We start from the raw sequence: 25,072 nt of genomic DNA on the forward strand, positions 1-25,072 counted from the left end.
CCACGCCCAGTTTATGTCAAATGCCGCATGGTGTTTATTGAATCAGAGGAATTTAACAAATAAATTACTGAAGGATACGTGTGCTTGACAATATAAATGGAAGAATACAAGACAGAATTTGCAGATCTTTGCTGCACGTATGCATTCTATTCCTTTAGCCAGGCTGTACATGTGACACTGTTTTATGGAGGCTTGTGCCCAATTTTCAAAAAAGGGTAAAGCATACCCTCAAGAGAAACAAATGGACATTAAATATGAAATGACCACCGAGTAACCGCAATGCAAAAATGCATTCTCAACTACACAATACAATACCTTGTATTCGGTAATTATGCAGAAAAGTACTAGACCTTGAGCCAAACTTTTGTTCACCAATTGCAAATCAAATTAGTTGTATATTTAGCGCTGAATAGTATATGATACATAATATACATTAATACTAACAACTATGTAACTAAATTGTATTTAAAATTTAACCGATTTTAAAAAGCTTTCTTTAAATCGTTCTGTATTCAATTTTGGTGTGGCAGAAGATGGCGCACGTAATTCATAAGAAGTAACGTTAGTCTTTGGTGCTAAATGATACAGTGGGTGGCAGGGTCACCCTTAATTTTTAAAAATAATCTTCGATCACATTGTTCTGGAATACGTACCATCAGAAGTAAACTAAAAGTAGTCTCTTAAAAGGGTAGCTTTCACAGACGTACTAACTTGTCCTCATTTAGTGTGTTAACAATTAGACCCGTAGCCCGCAAGGGCTACGGGTCAATAGCCCATGAAGCAAAACCGAATGGGCTATTGACCCCTGGCCCTTGAGCGCGAAGGGTCTAATTGTTTTAGTATCATGCACGCAACTAGTCGGACAGAAAAGGCAATAATTGCTGGTTTTCACTCACGTGATCAACAGCCATGTTTTTCAACGAAAACAAAAGGAAGCGTTTGCATGATAATAGAGTTAAATTCCCGGAGGATTTGGTCGGGGCACCAACATGGCCGCCTTTTCTTTGTTTAGGGGCACCAACATGGCGGTCGTGACGTCATGTGAAAACCAAGAATAAAGTTAGCAAATGCAAGTTGAAGGAATATTTATTTGGGAATAAAACGAAAGAAAGCTTCACGCTTTTCGCTACTCGAGGACTATTACTGATAGTCCTCTAGTATCGTAGCGAATTAAAATGCAGGATTTGCATTATTCCACTAGATGGGTGATACCAATGATCAAGATGCCACTAAGATTACGTACGTTGCTTGTGCTTTTCCTTACGCCGCTGGTGAAAACCAGCCTTTGAAATTTGTGTGGCAGTACTGAGTGCACACTTACCAATCAATGTAAATTCTGGACTTTTATGACTTCGTTTTTAAAAGGAGTGACTGCGCGAAATGCCCGAAATCAAAGATAATCCTTTACTTGTACATTTCGTTCCTTAAAAGGAAAAATAGTTTGTGGGACCTCAGCTTTCCCCATCATGAATTGGATGGATTGTTGGAAAAGTCTGGCATGAGTCGTTATTGCGCATGCTTGAGCAAACAACCGAGTTTCCACAGGCAAACCCTTCAAAGATGATAGAAAGTACAATGGTCAACCTTCAAGGAGGTATCCGCTTCTCGAAGAAAGCGCAGATTTTGTGTACTGGCATGGGTTGAATTCCGGATAAAGCAAATTGACTTAATCATGAACATATCGCATGTTGATGTCTTTTTCAAAGCTAATCGAATGCAACAAGTAAATTAAAACTTACACGCTTTTCCAAGTGAGGGGTTAACTAGTCTCACCACCCGGGAGCATACAGCTTCCCGGCACACTCAGTGCCAACACTGAGTCTAAGGCAAGACACTTAAGAACATTTCCCGCGAAAATTTCAGTTCCGGCCTGGATTACACAATGCTTGTGATTGACAAGAATTCCTGATTTGAGTGTGAGGCCACGGGCAAATCGGTGCAAGACGCTTAGATTCATGTCTTAGGCTTAAGTCATCCTCTCATTTGAACTTGTTTATCTCTTTTGGTGCCTAGCTCAATGGCTGCAATCAGGAAATAAATGAGCTGAAATGACACTACTTTCAGTGATTTTTGGCAAAACGCAAATTTTAGACTAACGTCTGCCGTCAGTCACGTGACCAGCCGCCATATTGATTTACAAAAAGAAGGAAATAGTTCCAAGAAAATGGAATTCAATTCCCTTCGAATTAATTAGGCAACCAGTATGGCGCCGTGGCGTCATTTGAAAACGATCTATAGTTTGATCAGCGAAAACTGCTGTAATAGTACGAATTATGTTATATACGTCCTCTGCAAGGTATCCAATGTTATTTAAACAAACATTACACTGAATTCAAAACATCGCAGTGCTTTACTGTCACAAATATTTCCTGGTGGCGTTTTAACAGTAACCCAATCACAAATTAGCGCAAATCACCTCGAGAGTCAGTTGCATGTCCTGCATTTGTTTATTTATTTATTTATCTTTTGTTTACGCGATTCATTTTGTACAATGCGTGTGCGATGGAGTGACCGCTGGTTTTTTTATTGCCGCAAAATAAGTGATATGCACCTTAGAAATGTTTTCTATATACATATTCAAACAGAAAAATGGTAATGCAACATCGTGAGAGATCGAGAGCAACTGCTTTCTAATTTCACATAATTCTCAACATGTCCAAATTTAATTCCAAATGATTTATCATCAATTTTTTTTAACGTGATGAACGAATATTGGCAATCCTGGACGTAGTTTCCCCAACAATGGTTAGTGCTAACGGTTAGTTAATTAGTAATAAAACGTCGAAGTTGTCATGGTAATCAAAGCAGGCTATTAGCGCTTACCAGGCTTCAGAAACTCGGTCCTGGTTGTGATGTCTTCATTCCTTTTAGGAAACGTTATCTGTGCTTTTTTTTCTTTCTTTACGTAAATGAATTTCCTCTACCTCCCTTTACAATCGATTAATTTCCCGAAATCACTAAGGGACTTAGCCTCTGATGACTTATTTTGGATTCATAAGGGTCCCGGATGTCTCAGACGGTGGGACGAAGTTAGGCAGTTAAATGGTGTGCAGTTTTACAAGTTTTCACAATTATATAATCAATGTTAATCTCTTATGCAATCAGGCATTCGAACCAATTATCCGCTGATTCTTGATCTCTGGAGGGCTGCCTTGACTCTTGATTCGCTAGGTAAACACTCGTATTTGACGCGAAGATATTTGTAAATTTCCCCACAGTCGGTCTTGTCGAAAAAAGTGGATGTGGCGGCCAGCTCGCAGGCTCGTTCATCTTTACACTGTCCTTCAACTTTGGTCATACTGTTGGATTCATCTTGTGGACACATTCGTTTGGTGCTGAGACCATGTTGGACGCCATTTGTGGTGCAGGTTCCTTCGTCATCCCGGCCCCAGAAAGCAGAATTGATTTTGATAACTCTGTACTGAGGACACTCGATCCATTCCTTCTCACCTTCACACGTAATAGTTTCTTGGGGGCCCTGGAAAACATGTGTATTTGGGTTACTTGCTTTGACATTTTTTTATTTACGAACAGTTAGTAAAGTAAACTGCTTTGAATTACAAGATAGGTTTCTTTCTGGACAGTTGAAGCCCGGATTTGTACAGGCTGTTTTGCAGTGGCTTGAAATTGAGCGTACGTCATTCAAGTCGAAAACCTATTTTAAAGAATGTCCACTTTACGTTCTCATTGGAACACCGAGCTTTTTCTACTTGATGAATGATGTAAGGAACACAAAATTAAAATGTGTCATCTTAGTTTGAAAAAATACCGACACAGTCGCTGATCAGTGTCTTTAGTGTTTTCCAGCTAAGAATGGAAGTGAAAGTTGTATGCAACTGTGCATTCAACACATCAAGCTCCTGCCTGTAAGGAAATTGTTTCATAACATATTCGTCGATACTTCTAGAACTCGATTTAAATACCTGTCTTAAAATTCAAATTAACTCTTGTTTAAAGTTCTCTGTACTCACACTTGCTGCACCACCAAGGCCAGGGGGGCCTGGAGGCCCTGGGGGACCCGGAGGTCCTGGAATCCCCCCTCGGGCGTAAGCATCACCACTTCCACTTCCGCTTCCTCCATAGTAACCAGGGGCCCCCGGCGGTCCTGGGGGGCCCGGAGGTCCCATTAACCCCCCTTGTCCATTCACAAAAAATCCTAAGGGTAATTTCTGGTCCCAGTAGTAACTCATGACATTATCCGTTTCGGAATACCTCTTGAAAATGCGTGGCTTGCGTGGTAAAACTGAACAGTGCTGCAATGAAAACAAGGTTTATTCGCCCCTTGAGCTCTAAACGTAAAATGTTGAAATCAATAGATGCTATTAAAAACATCGATATATTTTTGGAAAAACTAACTCAGGTTCGTTCGTCATTGCGTATCAGTATCTATTTGCATGGAAAGGCCCAGGAGAAAAAAATCAATCATGTTGCAAGAGTATTACTTGGGGGGAGGGGGAGGGGCTCTTCTTGAGAAAAATCTCTGCTTGGTTTTAAGCTCATGATTTCAACATTTCGGAGGCTGCGATGTAAGAAATGTTTCCACTCACACTTACAAAATTCTTTGGAGTTAGTCATGACTAAACAAACGGCGCTTCGAGTTCAATTTCCCTCCTTTGGATAATGGCACAACTCAGCTATTTCTTAGGAAAATTTTCTGCCCTGTGAGATTGAGTCGACTGACTTCCATAAGTAATAAACTTCTAGACATATTTTATAGCTCTTCTTTCATCCTGGAAATCGATGAGCCCGGCTGTATCACCTACCTCAGACAAATTATCGCACAACAAAAACATCGACCCGTTAAAACGTTAACCCGCACAACCATGATTTTTCTAAAATACTTACGGCTACTGCAAATAAGGCAAGGCCGAAAGCCAGCCTGAGCAGGCCTGTAACAGCCTTCATGTCCTAACGGAAATAAGATAAAACAAATGAAGCAGTTTAGTTTCCGGTAAAGTCTTTTTTACCCATAAGATCGTTCACAACTGGTACCTGCGAGAATGCCCCTGGATCAACTGACGTCATTCACACGATCAATTCAATATGGAGACCTGGTGTGGGAGTCTAAGCAATATTTATCTACAACATTTCTTCTGTTTACCGTGGTTTGTGTCGCACTGGTTTGAATTTGTGACCTGGTTTCTATTATTCATTCAACAACTTTGTTTGTCGTCTTTTCAAGACATCCTTTGTTTGGTCTCCATTCATCCTCGACGTTTCATTGACTGTTTCTTTTTGTCTAAGCGGGATACTGTGTTTATTTTATACTGACATGGTACTGAGTTTACTCCTCAACGTTTCACATTTGTTGTAATTCATGGCTTATTTGCTACTTCTCATAGTCATTTCTTCTTATTGCCCCATCGGGCTACTTAATTTTTTAATGAAATGGCATTAGCATAAGACGTTCGCTTTTCAACGAAAGTTTGGGCTGCTTCTAGATATGTAATATGAAATCTCCTTTTTCTGCAAGAATCCATGAAGTATCTTTTTCCGTCTTTTTCGTTTCGTCTAAGAAACTACTGTTGTCGAAGCCAAGATACAAAGAACGGCCGCGTGAAGCACGAAGCGTTAAAAAACACGGGATTTCGTCGAGTACGAACGACCATGCAACGAAAAGGGTACCGCATAGATGACGACGGCTTTGCAGCCTACTTGATTCATTGAAGTGGGAGCTAGAATTGTTAACAGTCACTCGGATTTCATGAGAGACTGCCAACTTCTTTGGCTCTGTTCTTGCGCTAATAACACCTAGATCTAAAGTGCTTTTAAAAGGCAAAATGACCTTCATCTCCAGAAAAGACGATTACTGGTATTGAATCATGTGTCCGACCCCTATCATTTAAACGCGTCCCCACTTTTTGGCCGAAAGAACTGTTTGAAAACAATGTTTCGGTTTGTTGTGGTGGGCAGGCCATCATCTTCTTTCCGTGTAACATGGCCTTAAAAACTGACTGATCTAACAGGCATCATGTAAAGGGACGGTCAAATCAAAATTCGCTGTCCCAAGAAATGACCATTTGTCTGATAGAGCCGCTGAAGAATGTCCTAGTTTTTCCTCAACTAAGCTTTTGTGGTATCGTTATTTGAGTTGTAATTGGTGATTAGCTAAGATAGCATAAAGCATTGTTTTTATTTTCTCTTGGGACTTACAATGGTTCCAAGAGAAACTGGAAACAATGCTTGTGCAAAAGTTTGGAGGGACAAACAAAGAGTATTGTGGTATTTTTTTATACTGGCTAATAACAATTCTTTTTCAGCAGCACAGAAAAAGCCAACGCACCATGAGAAAATATGCTCTTTTACTTTCGGTCTATGCCCCTGTCAAAGCAGCACGCGGGATAAAAAACGGCCTGGAATATAATTTATCGAAGTGACCGGCTTCTAAAATGGCCGCACTTTCATTAAATATGCGATCGTTCCCCGAAAAGAGGAAATTATGACCTTTTCAAATTAAGCAAAGGTTGATTCACAAACAAATTGAAAACCAGTGACCTGATTACAAGTTGATTTAACACCGTACTTAACCCGACCTAATATTGACACACCAAAATATGCCAAACAACTCAACTCAATGAACAATTCTTGGGCGTTGAAAATCAAGCAAAAAAGTGAAACTTTATCGTGAAAACGAATATTAAACGGAAACCTTGAGCGGTACAATCGCCATCGACATATCTATGACTGTCCTATGGTTTTGAAGTAGTTAACTATATCCACGAATCCAAATCGTGATTGCTTAATCGTGTTTATCGAATCAAACAGGTCACTGTCGATACAAAGATTGACAAGATTGAAGGAAAAAAACATTTAAGGGACAGAATCCCAAATTTTATTTCGGAGAACAAACTCGTTTTATACAAATGCCAGTCGTCAAAATATGATAATGGAAGATTTTAGTTGGAAAAGAAACTCAACAAATACATGGAGCTGTCAAAAGCTCTTTTCATGGTTGAATTAATAGTATTGTTAAGTATGTTCTCTTTGAGCAATAAAGATAACTTTTTCACAACAGAGGGTACTGACACAAACACGCTCTCGTCTCTTGAAGGAGCAAAAGTTACATCGTTTTCTGAACGTGGGGATTCAGGTTATTTTTTTGCGAAATGAACACCGTTTCGCTTCATTGAACTAGGGAGGTTGTTTCGTGTTGTCTCTTAAGCCCCAGAGTCAGAAATAATTTAGATAATTTGAGCGTTTAAACGTTTTCAAATGCGCTTCTCAATGGCTCTTACCTTTGGTTAAGAATCCACGGCCAGGAAATCCGTAGAAAAACGGAAAAGTCTTGGAAAATGGACTCGGTTATGCGGGTCCAATTTGGTCACCGTTACGGTCGAAGTTGTTAGGTAATGCTGCCCGACTTGTTTCTTATTACGTCATGCCTCAAACGCGCCGCTTGTACCACCCTCTTATCGGTCAGTAACGTAATCACACAGCGTGCATTTCAGGCATCGGTCAGCCTCAAGACCGTGCGATTTTTGAGTGATTCAGTCACTGTCCTTGAACAAAAGAAACACTCACATGAATAGTGTCGAAAAGTAGAGAATTTCTGTCTCGTAAATGGACACTTGTATGGCTATGTTAAGAGCTTCGAGTACACGTCAATTTTTTCAAATGAGCCATTGCTTTAGATGGAATAATTCTGGAAAAGAAATGGAGCGTCAATGTTTAGGATTTGTTGATTTGTTTAGCTCACAAAGAACCCGGTGTGTATTGAAAATAAAAGTGATCACACCATCGCAAACCAAATAATTAAACTTTTGATTAACATTTGTGACAAAAAAAATTGCATTTCCTAAAAGGGACTATTTATATTGTGATCATTAAGTTGCATTTTCGTTGCTCACCAATAACTCTCCCAAAAAATTGTGACTTCTCCAAGTAGCTCAGTATTGTTTTATGAATCTTAGTAATTTTAGGAAAATTCACGGGTTTTCATTTTCGCGAACACAATTGCAACAAGCTCAACTTAATGAAGGTTTAGTGTCAGACCCAAATGATAAACCAGTCTCATATCTTAAAATTGTTCGGTGGTTTGATAGAAACCTCACCTGTAAGGTCAACCTCTTTGATTCAGTGGCATTCATTTTCATGATAGCACCGACCATTGCTGCTTCTTCGTTAATTGATTTACAACAACGAAGAAATCCTCGAAAAACTGTTTTCATCTCTGTCGAACAGCAAAGCATCCCTCTGGGCATTTTCTACTTCCGCTTCACCAGGTTTTCTTGTGTTATCTTCTTCATGGTTTTGAAAACCCACTGAGTCAAATGAACAATCAAATAGTGAGCAACCTAAGTTTTATTCAAACTCGGTCATGCAAGGAATTATAAACCAAAAATATTTAGGATTTGCTACCATAGTTCCTACTGTTTCTCTGAAATAAAACAGCGGGATGTTGTCCTTTTGCTAACAAAATCAGAGGTTTTATCGTCCAGTGCTTTCCTTCTTCCTTTTCATTGGCTAAGAATCCTCCGGCTATCATCATATCATATCATACATCTTTATTTACCCTCGGATTTTTAGAGTAGCTTGGTGTAGCTAATATCTCCGAGCATTTACCCTCCCAACCATGATACACCATAGAAGACAGACCACAACACCGGGAACTACCCTACTCTTTGCGACAGGTGTGCGGGTTTTTTTACGTCCCACAGGATTATGAAAATTGAAGGATTGTGAAACGGGACCTCCGGCTTATCGTCCTTATCCCAGAAGACTAGAGAGTCTAACCATTTGCAGATGTAATTACAAAGGCAGCACTTTCTCTTCAGTTATTTAAAGACCCTGAGTGTTGATCAGAATCATGTGACCCGCTATCTATTGCCCCTCAAAAAGGGTACATGAATGTGAAAATGTGAAAATCAATGCTAAAACAATAGACACACTACAGCACTGCTATAGCAAAATATGATAGTTCTCAATGTCTAGCAGATCTGTTTTTTTCCGAAGCCGAACAGTGATCCCGCAATCACTCTATATTCCTAACTTCATAGAACAATTGCTTTTTCTTTTTGCTGGTGTTTAAATTTCATTTAAAATAAAAAATCACTGCAAAAAAAAAAGCGCCTAGTTTAAATGAGGTAGTTTACCTAGGGATTCTTCCCAAGCTGGGGTGAATCGAGGATTTAGTCAAGGAGTGTTTTGAGAATTGGGCGGAGCCTTTTTTAGTGGGGTCTGGGGACGTGGCCCGCTGGAAAGATTGGAAAAGTACATTTCTAGCCTTTTCAGTGGATATGAGGGAAGTTCTCCTTCCGCCATTTTTGGGGTCGATTTTCAGATACGGCGTCAAATGTGGTTGAAGTGTTTTTATTCTCTCCTCTTCTCCAAGATCCTTTTTTCCCCTCTGGTTACTCTGTTGTTACTCCGAGTTTTCCCGATCATCAAAAAGCAATATATGATTTGATGTACAGTCGTCCAAATTAGTAGAGCACTTGTGCCATCTTTTTTGACCACTTTCAATTCGCGCGAAATCTTCGAAAATTAAGACAGTAAAGTGTCGGGTAAAAACGGAACTTTCTTCCCTTCAATATCTCATGGAAAAACTTTGAAAGTTGTTTTCACAACGTGGCTTTCCTCTCACTTGGACTGAGCTCTTACGCGGCTGAACTCTGAAGGTGGTCACTTCAAACATTTGGCAGCTCGTAGGTTCGACTCCTGAAACAGTACTCGGATTTTTTGCCGAGTATCGCCGTGTATCCCCGAGTTACGATCGGAAAATACATATCTTCGATTCTGAAGCGATTTATCTGCAACTGCATGACATGTTATTCTTTCATATTATTTGTCTCTTCACTTAAAGAATGAGACGCACGACGCACATCGCACATCGCACATCGCTCGTTTTAGTGCAAAAATGGCCTCGCGTAGATTGATTAAAGCGATGTCTAGCCAATAATGTCTTGTTTTCACTGGCAAGGTTAAGCATAAGCGAAAACGGCATGCGAAGGCTCAGTAGCGTATGGGAGGTTCTCACGTGACGTCATCGCCGCCATGTTGGTGGACGAAAACAAAAGATCTCTAATCAGCTCCTTTTGTTCGTTTACCAGCCATTTTACATTGCAGCATTGTTATCTGTCTCTAGAGATTGGTTGCAAACCACCTATTTGTCAAAAGTACTTTTTGTTAGGACAAAAGACACTAATTAGCGACATAGTGCCTCTGTGCATGTTTCTTGTGTGTATGCTTTCCTCGCGAATGAAAACCAGGCTTGAGATTAACTGTAATAGAAGAGTATGAAAAAGAAACCGAGGGAAGACAGATCAAAATATTTAATCGTGATACACAGGCTTCGAGTGATTTCAACCATAGTTCACAGAGATGGACTGGTCATGAAACCCCGAAAATTTCAAAAGCGAGAATTCATGTTAACTTGACCGTGATCATACACAGTGTTTTGTCCACAAATAAGTTGTGAATAAATTAATCAAAACTTTTGGGTGCTGTCTTTTAGAAAAAGGGTGTGGTATGTGTATGGTCAGGGCCAAAATGAAACAGCGACACAAAACATGTCGAGTTCCATACACCTTATTCCAAAATGGCCGCCATTTTAGTATTCTTTTGTTTTCATGCAAATTGGCCCTTATGGCCTCGTTCAAGGTTAATTATTAAATTCTCAACTTCGGATAATGCAATTCTAGCTTTCTCATTGGTTCACTGGATCTCGGTTATCAGCCATTATACCTGAGTTTGACCTTAATGGAAATAAATGCGGCAAATGTCGATCAGTATAAAATTTTTGGCGCCCGAAAATCACCTCACTTTCCGGTTGTTTATTAAACTTAAACAAAATTTAGCAAAACTGAAGGTTGAGAATTTAATAAAACAATTATTCCATTCACCCTTGTTGGATACGAGATTGGTACCGTATCCAACGCGGGCTCATGGAATAATTGTTAAATATTCTTTTGAATTTTGCGTTTGAAAGCGAGGCCATAAGGGCCAATTTGCATGGAAACAAAAGAATACTAAAATGGCGGCCATTTTGGAATAAGGCGTATAACCATCAATGACCATCTCCATTTATTAATATGTTACAACATAGCCTACAGGGTTCGCCGGCCGTGCATGACTACTTTAGGGAACTGCCTCTATTGATAAGAGCGTTTTCTCATCTCTTGCATGGTAGGATATGAGTATAAAGGATTATTAGATATTTAGAAGAGACAACTCAATGCAATTTGAGTAGAAGACGGAAGTGATTGGATAACGGTAACTTCGTTTATTGACAAACTTTGAACTTCAAATATATGAAGTACAGATTTAATTCACATATCTGTCACCAAATAATAGCAAACCAACGTCGATTAATTCTGTTAAGAACACGCTACATACCAGCGGGAACGTGACACTAGTAAACCATTCCATCACCAGTTTATTTACATGTAAGAGGGAAGATTACATCGTACATCGCACTATAATATCATACACAAACAATTGGAATGTCTAGCGATCCGTCCTTCCTCCTTGGTCATTGCCAGTTCGGCAGGTTTGTGCTGGTCAGTGTATAAGCGGTACTAATAGTATCTTTTTTTTTCGAACAAAAACTCTCTACAAACAAAAAACTGAAGACCCTACCTCATTAGTACAGGCGTTTATTCGTGAAATTTCATAACAACGAGTCGAGCCGAGCAAATATCGATCGATCGATTCTACGAAGGTGATTGAATTAATCATGTTATCATGTACAGAAAGAAAACTATCTTAAATCGATATACTGATACATGGATCAGTTGCAAGAGCCATGTACGTCGTCTCCTTTGGCGGAAGAATTAGAAATCTGGCAGGCCTTCGCTTTCTTAAGGTTTGATACGATTTATTCGCTCATAATCTTTTTATCAGGCAAGCCCGTTTTTACAAATACAACTCTTTCCAGCAAAGTGAAATGTTACAACCAAGAGCCCAGCGTGTAACGTTCAATGCAAAGTTCGTTGTGTTTGTTCGTAATCGCGCCCTTGCTCTCTTTTACCCTAGAAAATTGGCGTTAAGTAAGTTATCTTCATTTACCACCTCGTGGCCATTAATAACCTCCACGCATTTGTAGTAGACTTCCAAGTATTTGTATACGTCAGCGCATGTGTCGTCGTGGAAAAAGAGCTTGGTGCATCTTATTTCACACATGGTTGTTCCCTCGCAGGCGTCCTTTACTTTTGTAAGAAACATTGGAGTTGTTGGGCAGTATTGATTGTACTTAAGGTTTCCAGTGTGTTCTGTGCAGAGGCCGAAATTTCGTCTTCCCCAGAAGGCGGAGATTATGCTTATGTGTTTGTATTCGTTGCACCGAAGCCAGGCTGTGTCTTCTTCGCATTTGACTGTGCCATTCTAAGTAAGAGAATATAAACGAACGAGATTAAATCAACTTTTGAGTCAGTTAATGGAAATCGTATAGTGACACAAATAATTAGACAACTTCTTTGCAAACTATGAATGAAGAAGAAAGAATCAAAGAAACTGAGCAACAACTCTTAGATCAAGACAACTTTCATTCCGGTTGATTCAGTTCATTTAAAACTTACTGGCAGTAAAACCTTTCATAGCAGTTAACTGTAATGTAAGGCTTTGTAGCACAGTAAACCCCGTCTCTAAGACCCCCTTAGAAAGATGAGAGTTGTCTTCCAAATTAAGAGGTTCTTATACTTACGTATCTGATTGGAGTTGGACCAGGAGGACCCTGTGGACCCGGGGGACCTTGCATACCGGGTATACCGGGCATTCCGCTACCACCCGGGAAACCGGGTGGTCCCGGAAAACCGGGGGAACCCGGAGCACCATCCATACCAGGCGGACCCTGGAAACCCGGAGCACCGGGAAGACCGGGGCTCCCTGGGAATCCAGGTGCACCGGGATCTCCTTTGAATCCCGGAGGACCTTGAGGGCCAGGGGAGCCTGACATTCCTGCCATACCGTTCATACCAGGAGGACCTTGGAGGCCTTTGAGAATGAAGCCCAGCGTTACATTCTGATCCTTGAGTAGTTTGTTTAGCAATGGGGGAACTGACATTGGCAGCGACGCCTATGAAAAAAGAAATCAAACTTAATTTTCGGCCAACCGGCAAGCTCTTGATATCCATGCAAGCTTGATGAAAAGCGAAGATACCACTAGTACAGTCACAAACAAAAGGAATGTGTTCCCAGTGTGAGCAACGGTTTATAGAACTGTTTCAATTAATATTGATTGTAGAGAGTACTTTCGTGATTTCTTTGTTTTTTTTGCGTTACGACAATTGGTGATTGGTGGCTTTAAAATCTCGCACCACGTTTATCAGCCAATCAGAGATTAAAGTAAAATGAATTGTGTAATGCTCCCACCCATTTTCAAGCGCCTAGACTCAGCTGCATGTAATTGTTCAAGTTTATGGTTGGCTAATTTAATTGGGAGCATCAAAATAATTGCTTTGGTTTTGGGATTCAGAATGAACGAATCACTGATTTCGAACTCAACATGTGCAGCCCGCCGTGAGTGAGAAACTGGCCCACGTTTCTGTTTCCATTGCCCACCTGGGTAGCTTTACTGTAAGTTCAACATAAAAAAATACACAATAGTTCAATCCCTGGTTTTCTGCACAACGACGGTCTAAATTGTAATGGCTCACCGAACTCAAAATCCACATACATATCACAACATCTTATCATGATAAACGAGTATTTTTACTCGGGCCGGCCATGATATTCACCACCAAATCACCATTTTATAAGTAAATAAGAAATTAAGTCAAAACAGATCATCCAAAATCCTGAGCAATTAGTTCTTCAGGTTTCCGTCGTGTCTGTTGAAGTTCAAATCTGTCTATTTATATTACCGATCTGTGTGTAGCCAGATGCAATGTCACTAAAACTGCCACAACCACCGTCAACATCGAATACTTGCTGGGACTTTGAAGGCTGGTAACCTTGTTGCCTTCCTTCGATTTGTTCTTTGTAGTTCGCCTGACAGTGTCTTGTTTGAAAAAAAATCCGGCTTCTTAGAGTTTGAGATTTTGAAGCGCCAATGCTAGGTCATTTCCTCAGCTTCCCATCAATTTCGTGTTAATTTGCCGCCAAGAATCAAATGGGACTTAGAGAACTTCAAATCAACGTGTAAATGTAAAAAATTAACAAGCAAGTTTCTCCACAGTTTGCTTCACGCGTTCCTTATATGGTGTTCGGACAGGTGGAGTGACACTGAGAATGGCGCGAGTTAAAAATTATGTTGAAATCACACCAATGCGAGGAAATATGAAGATAAATTAGATTGTTATCTGCCATTTATCTCCAGATATAACCGACGACAACGATAAGTAATCGAGATATTTGGCCCTAAACGTGCAGGCCTTGGTCTAATCCTGTTTGATCTACCAACAACTTTCCTATGGACACTTGACACTGGTAAATGTAAAAACAAAACATTGTCGCAAAAGGTAGATCTACAATCTGGCAAGCAGCAATTTTAAAGAAAGTGACATATTTAGATTAGATCAATGTGAATGTTCATTTATTGCATGTACAGGGTTGGATGAAAAGCTAGAGCAAGTCATCCAAATCTGATACGGTCGCTTGATCAGCCACCAACCGAACGATCAATCGTTCCATTGATTAAACGTTCGATCGACATGCCCTGTGACCCAAACCCAACGAAACGTTTAAAATAAACCAGTACTCACCGATAATTTAAAATGGACTAGGCCTACGGCGACTAGTACCGCCAAGGATGCGATCCTCATGACCTAGAAAAAATGAAAGAAAACACCTTTTTTCAAATATCAATCCGGCCCTTTCGTCAGTCCAACATAGGAAAGGGTATAGGGTGTTAGATTTCTAGCCAGCCTGCCGTGACTTCATCCCACCGGTAAATTGTTTATATATTAGACAACTGGTGAATGAATAGTTAATTATCTTTGTGTAATGACTGAACTATTTGAGGATAACGTAGTTTGGCTTGAAGAGAAGCAGGACCAATGCAACTGGCCAGCTTAACAGGTGTGCAAAATAACTGTCGCCTCTCCACCAATAGTTGCTTCTTATTTTGATAATTTCAGTTCTGGTTTGTAATTTTTGGATCTTTACCTAACGATGATCTTCCATCCGCGCTGATAAGTCCTTTTTTAGCAAAAATTAATTTCGCGGGCTTTTTTTTCCATGAAAAGTATTTGTTTCCTTACAAAATTACAGTTGTCTTCTTGAAATAAATTTGAAGTAGATTTGAATGAAGGCTCTTTACTCTACCTACACCCCTCCATGAATAACACAATGAGTACAACTTAGCCTTTGGTATCCCAGACAACAAGTTAAGCTGCATACATTTGTTCGACTTACACTTACTCGTATTTTGATAGATTTTACGCTACTTTCAATGTTCTTCTGATACAGTCATCCCGAAATGACATAAGGCATTTTGCGGCCGTGAGCTCGCCAAACTCACAGTAACTAAAAGCCTTCATGGTGTCACTGTTCGTTTCCTTTCAAACATTGCATGAGGAAATTTTGCGCAGAGGTTCTCTCGAGCAAAAGTAGGAGATTAAAAAAAATAGAACACACGAGAGTACTTTTAGCAATTTCAGAGGATTAATACGAAGCGTATTAAGCCCCTTTCCTTGCCTAAAGTTCGATTCCTCATTACAGAGTCTTACCAGAACGTGAAGTTCGTAAACACATGTCAGAATCTTTGGTTTTACCAGGAAACGTTTTCACTGCTTGACGCAGATTACTTACCGCAGTTTTCTTAAATATACTTTTACTATTTAAGATGATATGCCTTCTCCAATAAACGTTTAGCAGATATTAGATATCGGTGGGAGAGGACTTGCACAAAAGTATATACGTATCACTGAAATGCCTCCGTACAAGGTCCCCTCGTAAGTGAGATCATATGCTTTCGGAAGGAATTTACACCTTGAAATCCATCTTGTTTATAGAGGTAAGCTTCTGCGTTCACTTGAGAGTCTTTTGACTAATCGTCAAAAGTAATGTCCTGTTCATTTCCGCTGAGCCCAAACGATAAGTGATTACGGTAGCGGAGCTATCAACGCCCAAGACCATTCCCCACCGATATCCATCAACCCACTTGATCCACAACAAAAATTCGTTTTTCTCCAAAGAACTGGACAAAACCAACTCTCTTTTTTAGAAACCAACCTGCAGTTGTCAGCCCGATCAACCCAAACAGTAATGGCTGCCACTTAGCAAAAGATATCGGCGGTTTTTGCCCAAATGATTACCCGGTTCGAATCCAATATGTGGGGTTTCATTGACTGATTGGTCGAGCGATGCCTGAACTGAGCCCGCGGTATTTAGGAACAGTGCTAACGCTCTTGGCGTGGCATCACCGTGCTCGTGAGACTTAACACACTTAATACACAACATTAAGATGCAATGACGTAATGTGTTGAACCTGAAAACCAACCAGCCAATCAACAACAGCCGTTGGACACGAGGGCAGGTTGTCAGTTTATGTGATTACACGGGCAAATAAACTCTTGAAATCCTTTCACGCGCTTTTGAAAACTGACCCAGTGAATCTGTTTGTACAGATTTTGACCTCAAACAAAAACTGCACCCGGGTATCTTACTTGTGTATGGCATGCAAAAAATTGGGGCTTTTGTAGACTTTCGCATCTTAAGTTTGTTGTGTCTTGGGAAGTAAAAAATTATCTGACGTAATCTTACCAAATCAGAACAAGTTATCAAGGAAACTAAGAACTCTAGCAAAACTCCTTCACTAGAGAAAAATTAAAAATTTTTCTTCATTGCCATTTTTAATTAGCGACCGTAAGAGCTCGTCAAGAAAAGAGAAATTTGAACAATTTTGAAAGCCCTTAATGGGTTCTTATAACATTTATAAACCATGGTGAATTTGCTGGACAGCTTTAAGCTCGGTAACTTTGCAAGTGTTTCTGTTATAGTCTTTTTACGGTCATTTAAACTAGTATAATAAGCTTGACAGCCAGTGAATGAACGTGAAAATACTCTTTAGGTTGATATAAACCACACTGCTTCAGTCAAAATATTATGGCCGACGCCGTCACCATCACGATGGAGAGGATGTTAACTGAATGACTTGAAAATTCGCTTCACCTTATCGTATGAAGAGGCAAAAGGCATTTATTAAAGGCCGGTTAACTTTCAAAGTACATGACTCAATTGCTTAATCAAATCGAAGACAAAACCGCTTTGTCTATTGCATTGTCATAAAGTTTGATTCTCGAACGCTGATTACTTGGGTCCTTTTCTTTGACATCTACCTCAGATTCAGATTCAAGTGCACAGTTTCTTTAAATTGACTCAATTCTTTGTTTCCTGTTTTTGTAGCATATATGCAAAAGCCGCTTGAAGGTTGAAAGCAATAAACAAAACTAACACATTGATCCATTGGCCGTTGTCCGCGTATCCGGGTGGAAACAACTGAGGTCAATTGTTTATCAGGTCACCTTGTATTCCGGCGTAAATAACAACACAAAGAATCATCTAAGAAGAAAAAATTATTATCTATATGGGAATCTTTGTTCACATATTGTGCCTCATTAGCAGAAGACTATCGTTGAGTCGACCGAGAATAAAGTACCGGATATTGAAAGTTACCTTTAAAAACCTGAACTCGATATACGAGTGATTCTTTGAAATTTCGAAATTTTAGAAAGAATATATGGGATCATTAGCGTCTTTGGCACCCAAGAATTTATCAATTTTTAACTAAGTTTAACTAGCTCTTTTACCTTTTGAAGTTAATTTGTAAATATCATGATGCCTTCTTTGAGCATTCGTATGTTAATGAAGCAAAATTTAAACAATGACGTCAGCAAAGAAGAACTGAGAAATCATCTTGTGAGCGACAAATATATCTCACAAGGATACTTCGGCTGTTGACTTTGCAAATCACTTAAAAGTGAATAAAACGCTTTTGCTCTGTCCGAAGAAGTTTTAGAGCTTCAATTTCTTTCTCGTAGCGTTAAGTCTGCAAAATTTACATTTGGATGAACCACCATGGCCTTTTAAATGGCGTTACTGTTTATCACTAATTAAAGAGCACATAACTTCAATGATTTTTGTTGTTATGGCTAGACTTCGTCTGTCGTTCCCTCCTAAAAAAATCGCTTTTTAAGGACGGTGCCTACTATTGTTATTGCGCATACGTTCTGCGCATTTCCAGATAATCGGATTTCCTATCGCCGATGCTTACTAATGCAGGGACATTATTGCGCGGTTTAAAACTATGCAGATAAAGTAGATCTTCGTAAGTACTCTTGGTATCCAAAAAGAAAATTGGGGGTAACCATGCATTCTTTAGAGATAATTGAGCTTCAATTTGAGAAAGAACGCCATACATTGCTTTGTATTTTAAAGCTTTGTACAAATATTGTTCATGAATTATCTTTAAAAAATGCGTAGTTACCCCAATTTTCTTTTTGGACATTTCAATAACACTTGTTAACCTTTCCTGCATAATCACAAATCGAGGCAAAAATACCTTTAAATTAGTAGGCACCGTCCTTAACGGAATTGAAGGTGCACCGCTGACCTCACGTTTTCGATGATCTTTCTATCTATTGCAGACCATTATGCATTTTTCTTCTCGAAATCTCACTTTTCATGCACAGCACAAATAGCGCTGCGCAAAGAAGTTTGAGGAGGCCCATCCTTTTCACAAACTCGGTGGGTGGACAACTTGGATTAGTTTTACTGACTCAAGGGCAGATTGAATTCGAGATCATTTCGAGCAAAACAAGGTAATAATGGTTGCTACACTTGGCAACATTATTTTAACAAATGAGAAGAAAGGTTGGTTGCGCTTTTAGCAAATGGCTCTGTCTCTGAAAGGACGTCACAGATAGAAATGCTAATCAGTTTGTGGTGTTATCTTTCGTTAGTGGTAAGAAACCTAAGCCCCGAATTTGCTTGGTGGTGGTGGGAAAGAGGGGAGGGTAGAAAGTATAACTTGTGCTGTGCTTTAGAGGATAGGGCCCGAGGAGAGCATTGCAAGTGTTGCGAAGTTTAGGTTTTGCGAAAAAATATCAAATTGGGAGTAGATAGACTGAAAATTCAGCAAGTTTACCCCGACAGCAATTGATCATTTGATTATTAGACTTAAGAAGTTGACAATTAGCCTGGGAAATCCAGCTTGAACTGATCTGAAGATTGCTCAGCACGATCCTGCACTACTTAAGACTATCAGGCTTTTCCGTCTAGAAGCTGATCAACATCCCTAAACAGGTGAAATTATGATTAGGGGAATCTATGAAAACCAAACTAGGAACTGTGGATATGAAACGACTTTCCATGCAAAAGACTGTAGCAATTGAGAATTTAATCACTTGTGAAGAAGGCCGAGAAATTCGAACTGGAAGTAGACTGAAACTTAGGCCCATGCAAGAGAAAATGAGGGGACAGAGAGGGAGGCTCCCAGTCCGGCCCTTGGGATATGCCATGTCCACGAAAGTTATTTTTAGACGAGCGGAAGTCTTTGTTCTAGCGGAAGTCTGTCTTCCGAGACGTCCGCATGGGGGCCAACCTCGGTCTGATGTTTGAAAGAAAATATATATTCATCAGCCTTCCACCTGCGCCGCCATTTTCTCTTTTCACTAAGAATCTGAGAGCGAGGAAAGACTACATGCGGACGTCTCGGAACACAGACTCCCGCTAGAACAAAAACTTCCGCTCGTCTAAAAATAACTTTCGTGGACATGACATATCCCAGCCAACGCCCTGAGCCTACCTCTCTGTCCCCTCATTTTCTCTTGGCCCATGCTAATGACTACTCTATCACTAAGCTATCAAATCATGTAGGTGCTAGTTCGTTCTTCATCCCGCAAAAGATGAGAGTATGATACAGTACAAGATACAAGTCTTACAATACTTACATATTAGTCCTATAACAATGTACAAGTCTTGTAGAGTATCATTGACAACAAATTTGTACTTTTTCCTCAAGTGGAACCTGGACAAAATCTTAGACAAACATCCGTTTTCCGGCAAGATATCAAGTTTTATTGTTTTAGTATTAAAATAAACATGTAGAGGATTTGTCCATGCTTTGCTATGGTTACGGTTTGTTAGTTGTTATGGCAAAAACAGCGTGTTTTCCTAACTGACCTTATACGGGTGGTCTGCAGGTGCTACGCTAGCAAAGATCAACATAACCTATTCTACTTGTACAAACTAAAGTCATGTAAGGATAAGAACCAATTGGAAAAAATGTGACAAAACTGTGAAACTGAAGATGTCAGTTTCTGTAATGGCGTAAATCCTAGAGATACCAACGACTATAGCTAACTATATCTAGAAGGTCCCTGAGGGACTACAGTACTTCATCTTACAAATACTATCAGGAAAAGAATCGGGAATACTGGTTTAAAATGTAGGGAAAGATAATCTTAACTAAGTCCTATATGAGTTTTACAACTTTTACGTATCTTGGGTGAAGTAGCAAATCTAGCTTGATGGAAGCTAAGTGAATGATAAATGTATAATATACAGGAGCATTTTGCGTCCACTCAAATTCATGGTTAATAAAATTAAAGCTAATAAAAGGTATAACACTTCTACTTACAAGTCAATTAGCTTTTGACGTCTCGTCAAATGTCTTCTTATTTGAGGTTCAGTAGAACAGACCACCGATGAATCATACTCCCAAAAGTTCCAATATGTTAATTTTCTTGTTAAATGAACGAAGCAGGGCTTAATTTTTGTCGCGCGATCCAACAAAGCCCCGGCAGTCAGCTATTGTTCTGCCCTCACTTTTCTTGACGTATCCACAAGCTACCAGTTCAAGGGACGGTTACCTGCACTTCAATTGAGTGATTCTGGTGTCCTATTGGCTGTTTGACGCGCCTTTCATTTCTTTTAAATTTAAACACTTTGAAAGCAGCTTGGGTTTGACAGTGCGTCACATTTTGGCAATGAAGTAACAAGGGAAAGAATTCTTGCAATGGAGAAGAATTGGCGTTTCACGAACGATCCAACTCCGTGAGATAAGACTTTCGTGCGTTCAAAAAGGGGCATCTTGGCGAAGAAGTGAGAGGGAATCGAACCGGCCTTGCAACTGAAAAAAGAAAAAAAGGATTCGAAGATGTGTTTAAGATCTGCGGCGATCTTGATCACGGTGGAGACATTTGCAAGTTGTATTATAGGAGGAATATCGTCTGTTCGCAGCGATGGACAGCACTGTTACGGTGGCAAGAATATCAGATGGGAAATTGGCGATTTATTATACTATTTTAAAATGTAAATCGAAAAGCCTTTGTGTTAAGCCCACGAAAGAAACCAAATGACGAGGGATAGTGCGTTAAAGAAATTGTTAGCCATTATTATGGATGAATGATTCACACCATCTAATCAAGTCCGCTCCCATTGTATCAAATGAGAAGGCAGCTAAGACTTTATTGCCCTTGTTGTGATCTGTGGATGGAAAACACCTAACAAGCTTGCAAAGAAAAAAATTCCGGCCACAACGTGAGACACTTTACTACAGTACCAGCTGTCTCGTTTTATTCCGAGGATGAAGTACGTTTTTAATGTAGTGTTCCGTTCAGCTCTACATTCATTTTATTCAAAGGTTAACAGAAATCAAATTGACCGTCTCCGTTGCTACTTGCAAATATATATGCAACCTGTGCATAACGGAAAAATTCTTCATCATATGTAAACCGGGCGCGGGCACCCTAAACAAAAGGAACGAAGTGGCGAGTGCGTGCCGGCATGCAACCATGCAAGTACTTGATAAAACATGCTTGAACGATCAGCCTATAAAAAAAGGAACCTTAATTGTGCACCTGACGAGAGAGGCCCACCAGGCCCATTCGAAACAGCTCTGTAGTGCAATGTATTTGTACTGCATTTGGTCTGCAGTTTATAGTTATATATATCTTTTTTTGGAATCAGCAAGGCTTGAAATTCAACGATGTTAAGTAATTTGAGTATACAAATAGCAACAGCGAACTACTAACTGATCCATTTGAATGAAAAACATATCGCCGTGAGTGAGAATCGTTGGATTTCCAGCCTTGTTGATTCAAATATATAACTTGTTACTAGCTGGTAGCCTATGAATCATCCTCCGATGATCCGATTTACGTCCTGTTCCTGAATATAGCGAGCTTACGCAACAGGACGGCTGGAAGACTCAGGACGACAGAATGACGAAAAAATGTCGCGTAAGATCGGGAATGCACAGTCTCGCGCGACATTTTTTCGCCATTCTGCCGTCCTGAGTCTTCCAGCCGTCCTGTTGCGTAAGCTCGCTTATGTTAAACGCCGGGGAACCCCGTGGCTAACCAATAACCTCACTGATTGCTCTGTTACCCGACTAGTAACCAAGGTGGACGCGGGTTCGATTCCCACTCACGGCAATATGTTTTTCATTCAAATGGATCAGTTAGTAGTTCGCTGTCGCTATTTCTTTACTCGAGAAAAAGTCAGGATCCGCACCTAAGGGCAGAAAAAAGTATATTCATAGTCTATAGAAAACGTCGGAACTTTACACACTCTTCTGCAGACAAATTTTCTTCACGTGGTCGTTGTCACCACCGACTTGGTCTTTTGTTTAGCGTCCGTCTGGTGGCTTTAGCTTGAAATAAAACACTCTCAAGTGTATCAACTCGATCAAACCTTCTGCATTGTTTCACAAGCGGCTTAAATGACTCCTCATTGTCTTAAGTTGACTTGTAGCAAAATAGGTCACAACCAAATACACCTGCGGAACAGTAGAGTTGGGAACTCGATACGAAATAGGCTGTCGTAAGGGCAAACGTTTTATTTAGGCACGTGATTTTGGACCTTCTTCGCAGATAATGGCATTATATATAGACATCTCCTGCCAGTTACAAGACGTTTTTATGAGCCTGAAAGACCATGAATGGCATATATGGAAACTCAGCTACTTTGCTCAAACGGGAACGGCGTTTTTGAAATTAGCGCTAGTCTGCCATGTTCTGGGTTACGAACCATTTTAAAAACGTTCGTCGGCGGGCGATCTAAAAATTGCCTGACTGGCCTTGTAGACATTCATTAGTAGAAGCTAGACGCGACAGATTCGAGTTAAATGTTACAGTTGTTTACGAGTTATCAAATATACCCGAAAATCTCGATTCCTTGATTCCAGTGTTAATGGTGATTCTATTTGGGTGACCCGGCAAACAGTTTCGTCTCGTAAAATGTAAACAGCCGGCTAATCCTGGAGGACGGGAACCCGGGAGGTAAATCACACAGAAAAAGCTAATTTAATGAACTCGTATTTTGCAAAGACATGTCTGAATTTATCTAATAGTCTGCCACCCCCGATACGTGGTGGCAATGTTGCAGTTTGTCCAGGAAAAGAAGACGGATTAGCGCCACCGCTTATACAGAGGTTGTAGTATCGAATACGATCAAAACAAACAAATCAACTGGCCCTGACAACATACAGCCGAAGTTATTGAAGCAAGCAGGAGATAGAACAATTCCATCAGTGGTCAGGCTATTCCAATTCAGCATAACGAGCAAAACAGTATTTACCACCTGGAAAACAGCAAGGCTCACTCCCGTGTTCAAGAAAAACCATGAAACGGAACGTGGCAACTACAGGCCAATTTAGTTTTTAAGTTTTTGCAAGCAAGATCTTAGAATCCGTGGTAAATGATACGATCACACATCACGTTTTTACAGATAATAATCTGGTAACGGCTACTCAATGGGCATACCGGCTACTGGACCTCAAGAGATCATTTGCCATCAAGTTAAGATTTCTCAAGCAATCAAGATTTATTCCCAGAGGCGTTCGCGTAGATCTCTATTTTAAAGTGATCCTGCCCTCATTGACCTACTGTCTTGTCTTATCGGGCTCGAAATTCTTCAGTCTTTGGAACGGCTTCATTATAGAGCAGCTAGACTTATTTTTAACTTTCCTAATGACATGGAGTCTACCGAGATATTAAAACGAGCGCAATATATAGTGTCACCTGAATTCTTACTACAAATCTGCAATTTTTACTTGCTTGTATCCGTAAAGCGTACCACTAAGGACTACCAGACCCTGTATCTGAACACATCTTCATATCGAAACGGACTGTAGGTTATGTGTCACGAGTACCAGAGTCACTATCCATCCCGCGTTTCAACACCCGCTATATGAAAGACTCTATAGCGCACAGAGGTGCCCTGCTCTGGAACTACTTGAAGAGTAAACACCGCGAATTAGTTAATTTCACTTGTTATAGCAGTCTTAAGCGGAAACTGAGATTAATAGAATGTGCAAACAACTCGTTAAGAAATTGTATCAGGGCCGATTTAAACGGTACGATTTTTGTCGCATGCGACAACTGCTTACGACAGGCCCACGACATTGTTCACGATTGTTGTGTACGTCAGGAAAAATGTCGTAGCATTTTAAAACAAGTCTTGTCTTTAGGCCTGTCGTGAGCTTGTCGCATGCGACAAAATCGCACCGTGTAAATCGGCCCTTAGGCGTACCTTTTTGCGCCCTGTCTAAAGAAAAGTACGCCTGATCGCAGGTTGGACTATTAAGTGTTGTTATGTTAATTTATTATGTTTTTGCCCCCGGAGAGATTTTGCCTAGAGGCAGCATTGTAGCTTGCGTGTATATAGAGTGAAAATGATATAGTATTACATATCCGGTATACCAGAAAAAAATCTTGATTTGCCAGAACTAGGCGCGCACGGAAGAAGTGACGTTTTCACACTAAATGCTCTCAAGTAATTATTGGATTCTGATGACGTTGAGCAGAAAACGGCTGAGGGCGTGGTACACGGGAACGTAACGTGACAGTCAAGGATGTTTCAGTCCAGGGGGGTGGGGGGGGGGGGTACTTGGGTCAATTTTTGCTGGGTACGTGCCGCTGGCCTCTTAGAACCCCTACTCCTCTTTATAGCCAATTGTAGACCCCATCTTAGTGACTTTAGGGTACCTTACCATAGGAAATTAACACTCCATGAAATTAAGGTATTGAAAATTAACGCGAATTTAATGTAAAGCGGCTTTCCAATAATGAAAATTAACGCGAAGGAGAAGGTAGAATTTCACAATAAAGGAAATTAACGAGATTAAGACACAGTTGGTGGTGACCAATGGAACAAATTTATTCAACACTGGATGCAAAAAAAAATCACT

The 25,072-nt window shown here is 40.1% G+C and overlaps 2 protein-coding genes across 5 annotated transcripts; both read right to left on the bottom strand.

Moving 5' to 3' along the window:
• Window positions 1–2,435: 2,435 nt before the first annotated feature.
• Window positions 2,436–7,386, bottom strand: LOC137976596 (uncharacterized). The gene is made up of 4 exons (XM_068823972.1): window positions 7,236–7,386; window positions 4,846–4,908; window positions 3,972–4,253; window positions 2,436–3,478 (listed from the first exon to the last, which is right to left on the bottom strand). Exons 2-4 carry the CDS (start codon window positions 4,903–4,905, stop codon window positions 3,119–3,121), a joined length of 702 nt encoding a protein of 233 aa, XP_068680073.1. The 5' UTR covers window positions 4,906–4,908; window positions 7,236–7,386; the 3' UTR covers window positions 2,436–3,118.
• Window positions 7,387–11,357: 3,971 nt separating this feature from the next.
• LOC137976603 (uncharacterized) lies at window positions 11,358–20,737 on the bottom strand. Of its 4 annotated transcripts, none has more exons than XM_068823991.1 (4): window positions 20,519–20,737; window positions 14,640–14,702; window positions 12,641–13,012; window positions 11,358–12,321 (listed from the first exon to the last, which is right to left on the bottom strand). In XM_068823991.1, exons 2-4 carry the CDS (start codon window positions 14,697–14,699, stop codon window positions 11,965–11,967), a joined length of 789 nt encoding a protein of 262 aa, XP_068680092.1. In that variant the 5' UTR covers window positions 14,700–14,702; window positions 20,519–20,737; the 3' UTR covers window positions 11,358–11,964. The 4 variants fall into 4 exon arrangements, with proteins under 4 accessions (XP_068680092.1, XP_068680086.1, XP_068680079.1 ...); XM_068823985.1 differs by lacking the exon at window positions 20,519–20,737 and adding an exon at window positions 16,111–16,293; XM_068823978.1 differs by lacking the exon at window positions 20,519–20,737 and having other exon boundaries at window positions 14,640–14,806.
• Window positions 20,738–25,072: the final 4,335 nt, after the last annotated feature.

This window comes from Montipora foliosa, chromosome 1, assembly GCF_036669935.1.
Source record: "Montipora foliosa isolate CH-2021 chromosome 1, ASM3666993v2, whole genome shotgun sequence".
In the NCBI taxonomy this organism is placed as follows: Eukaryota; Metazoa; Cnidaria; class Anthozoa; order Scleractinia; family Acroporidae; genus Montipora; species Montipora foliosa.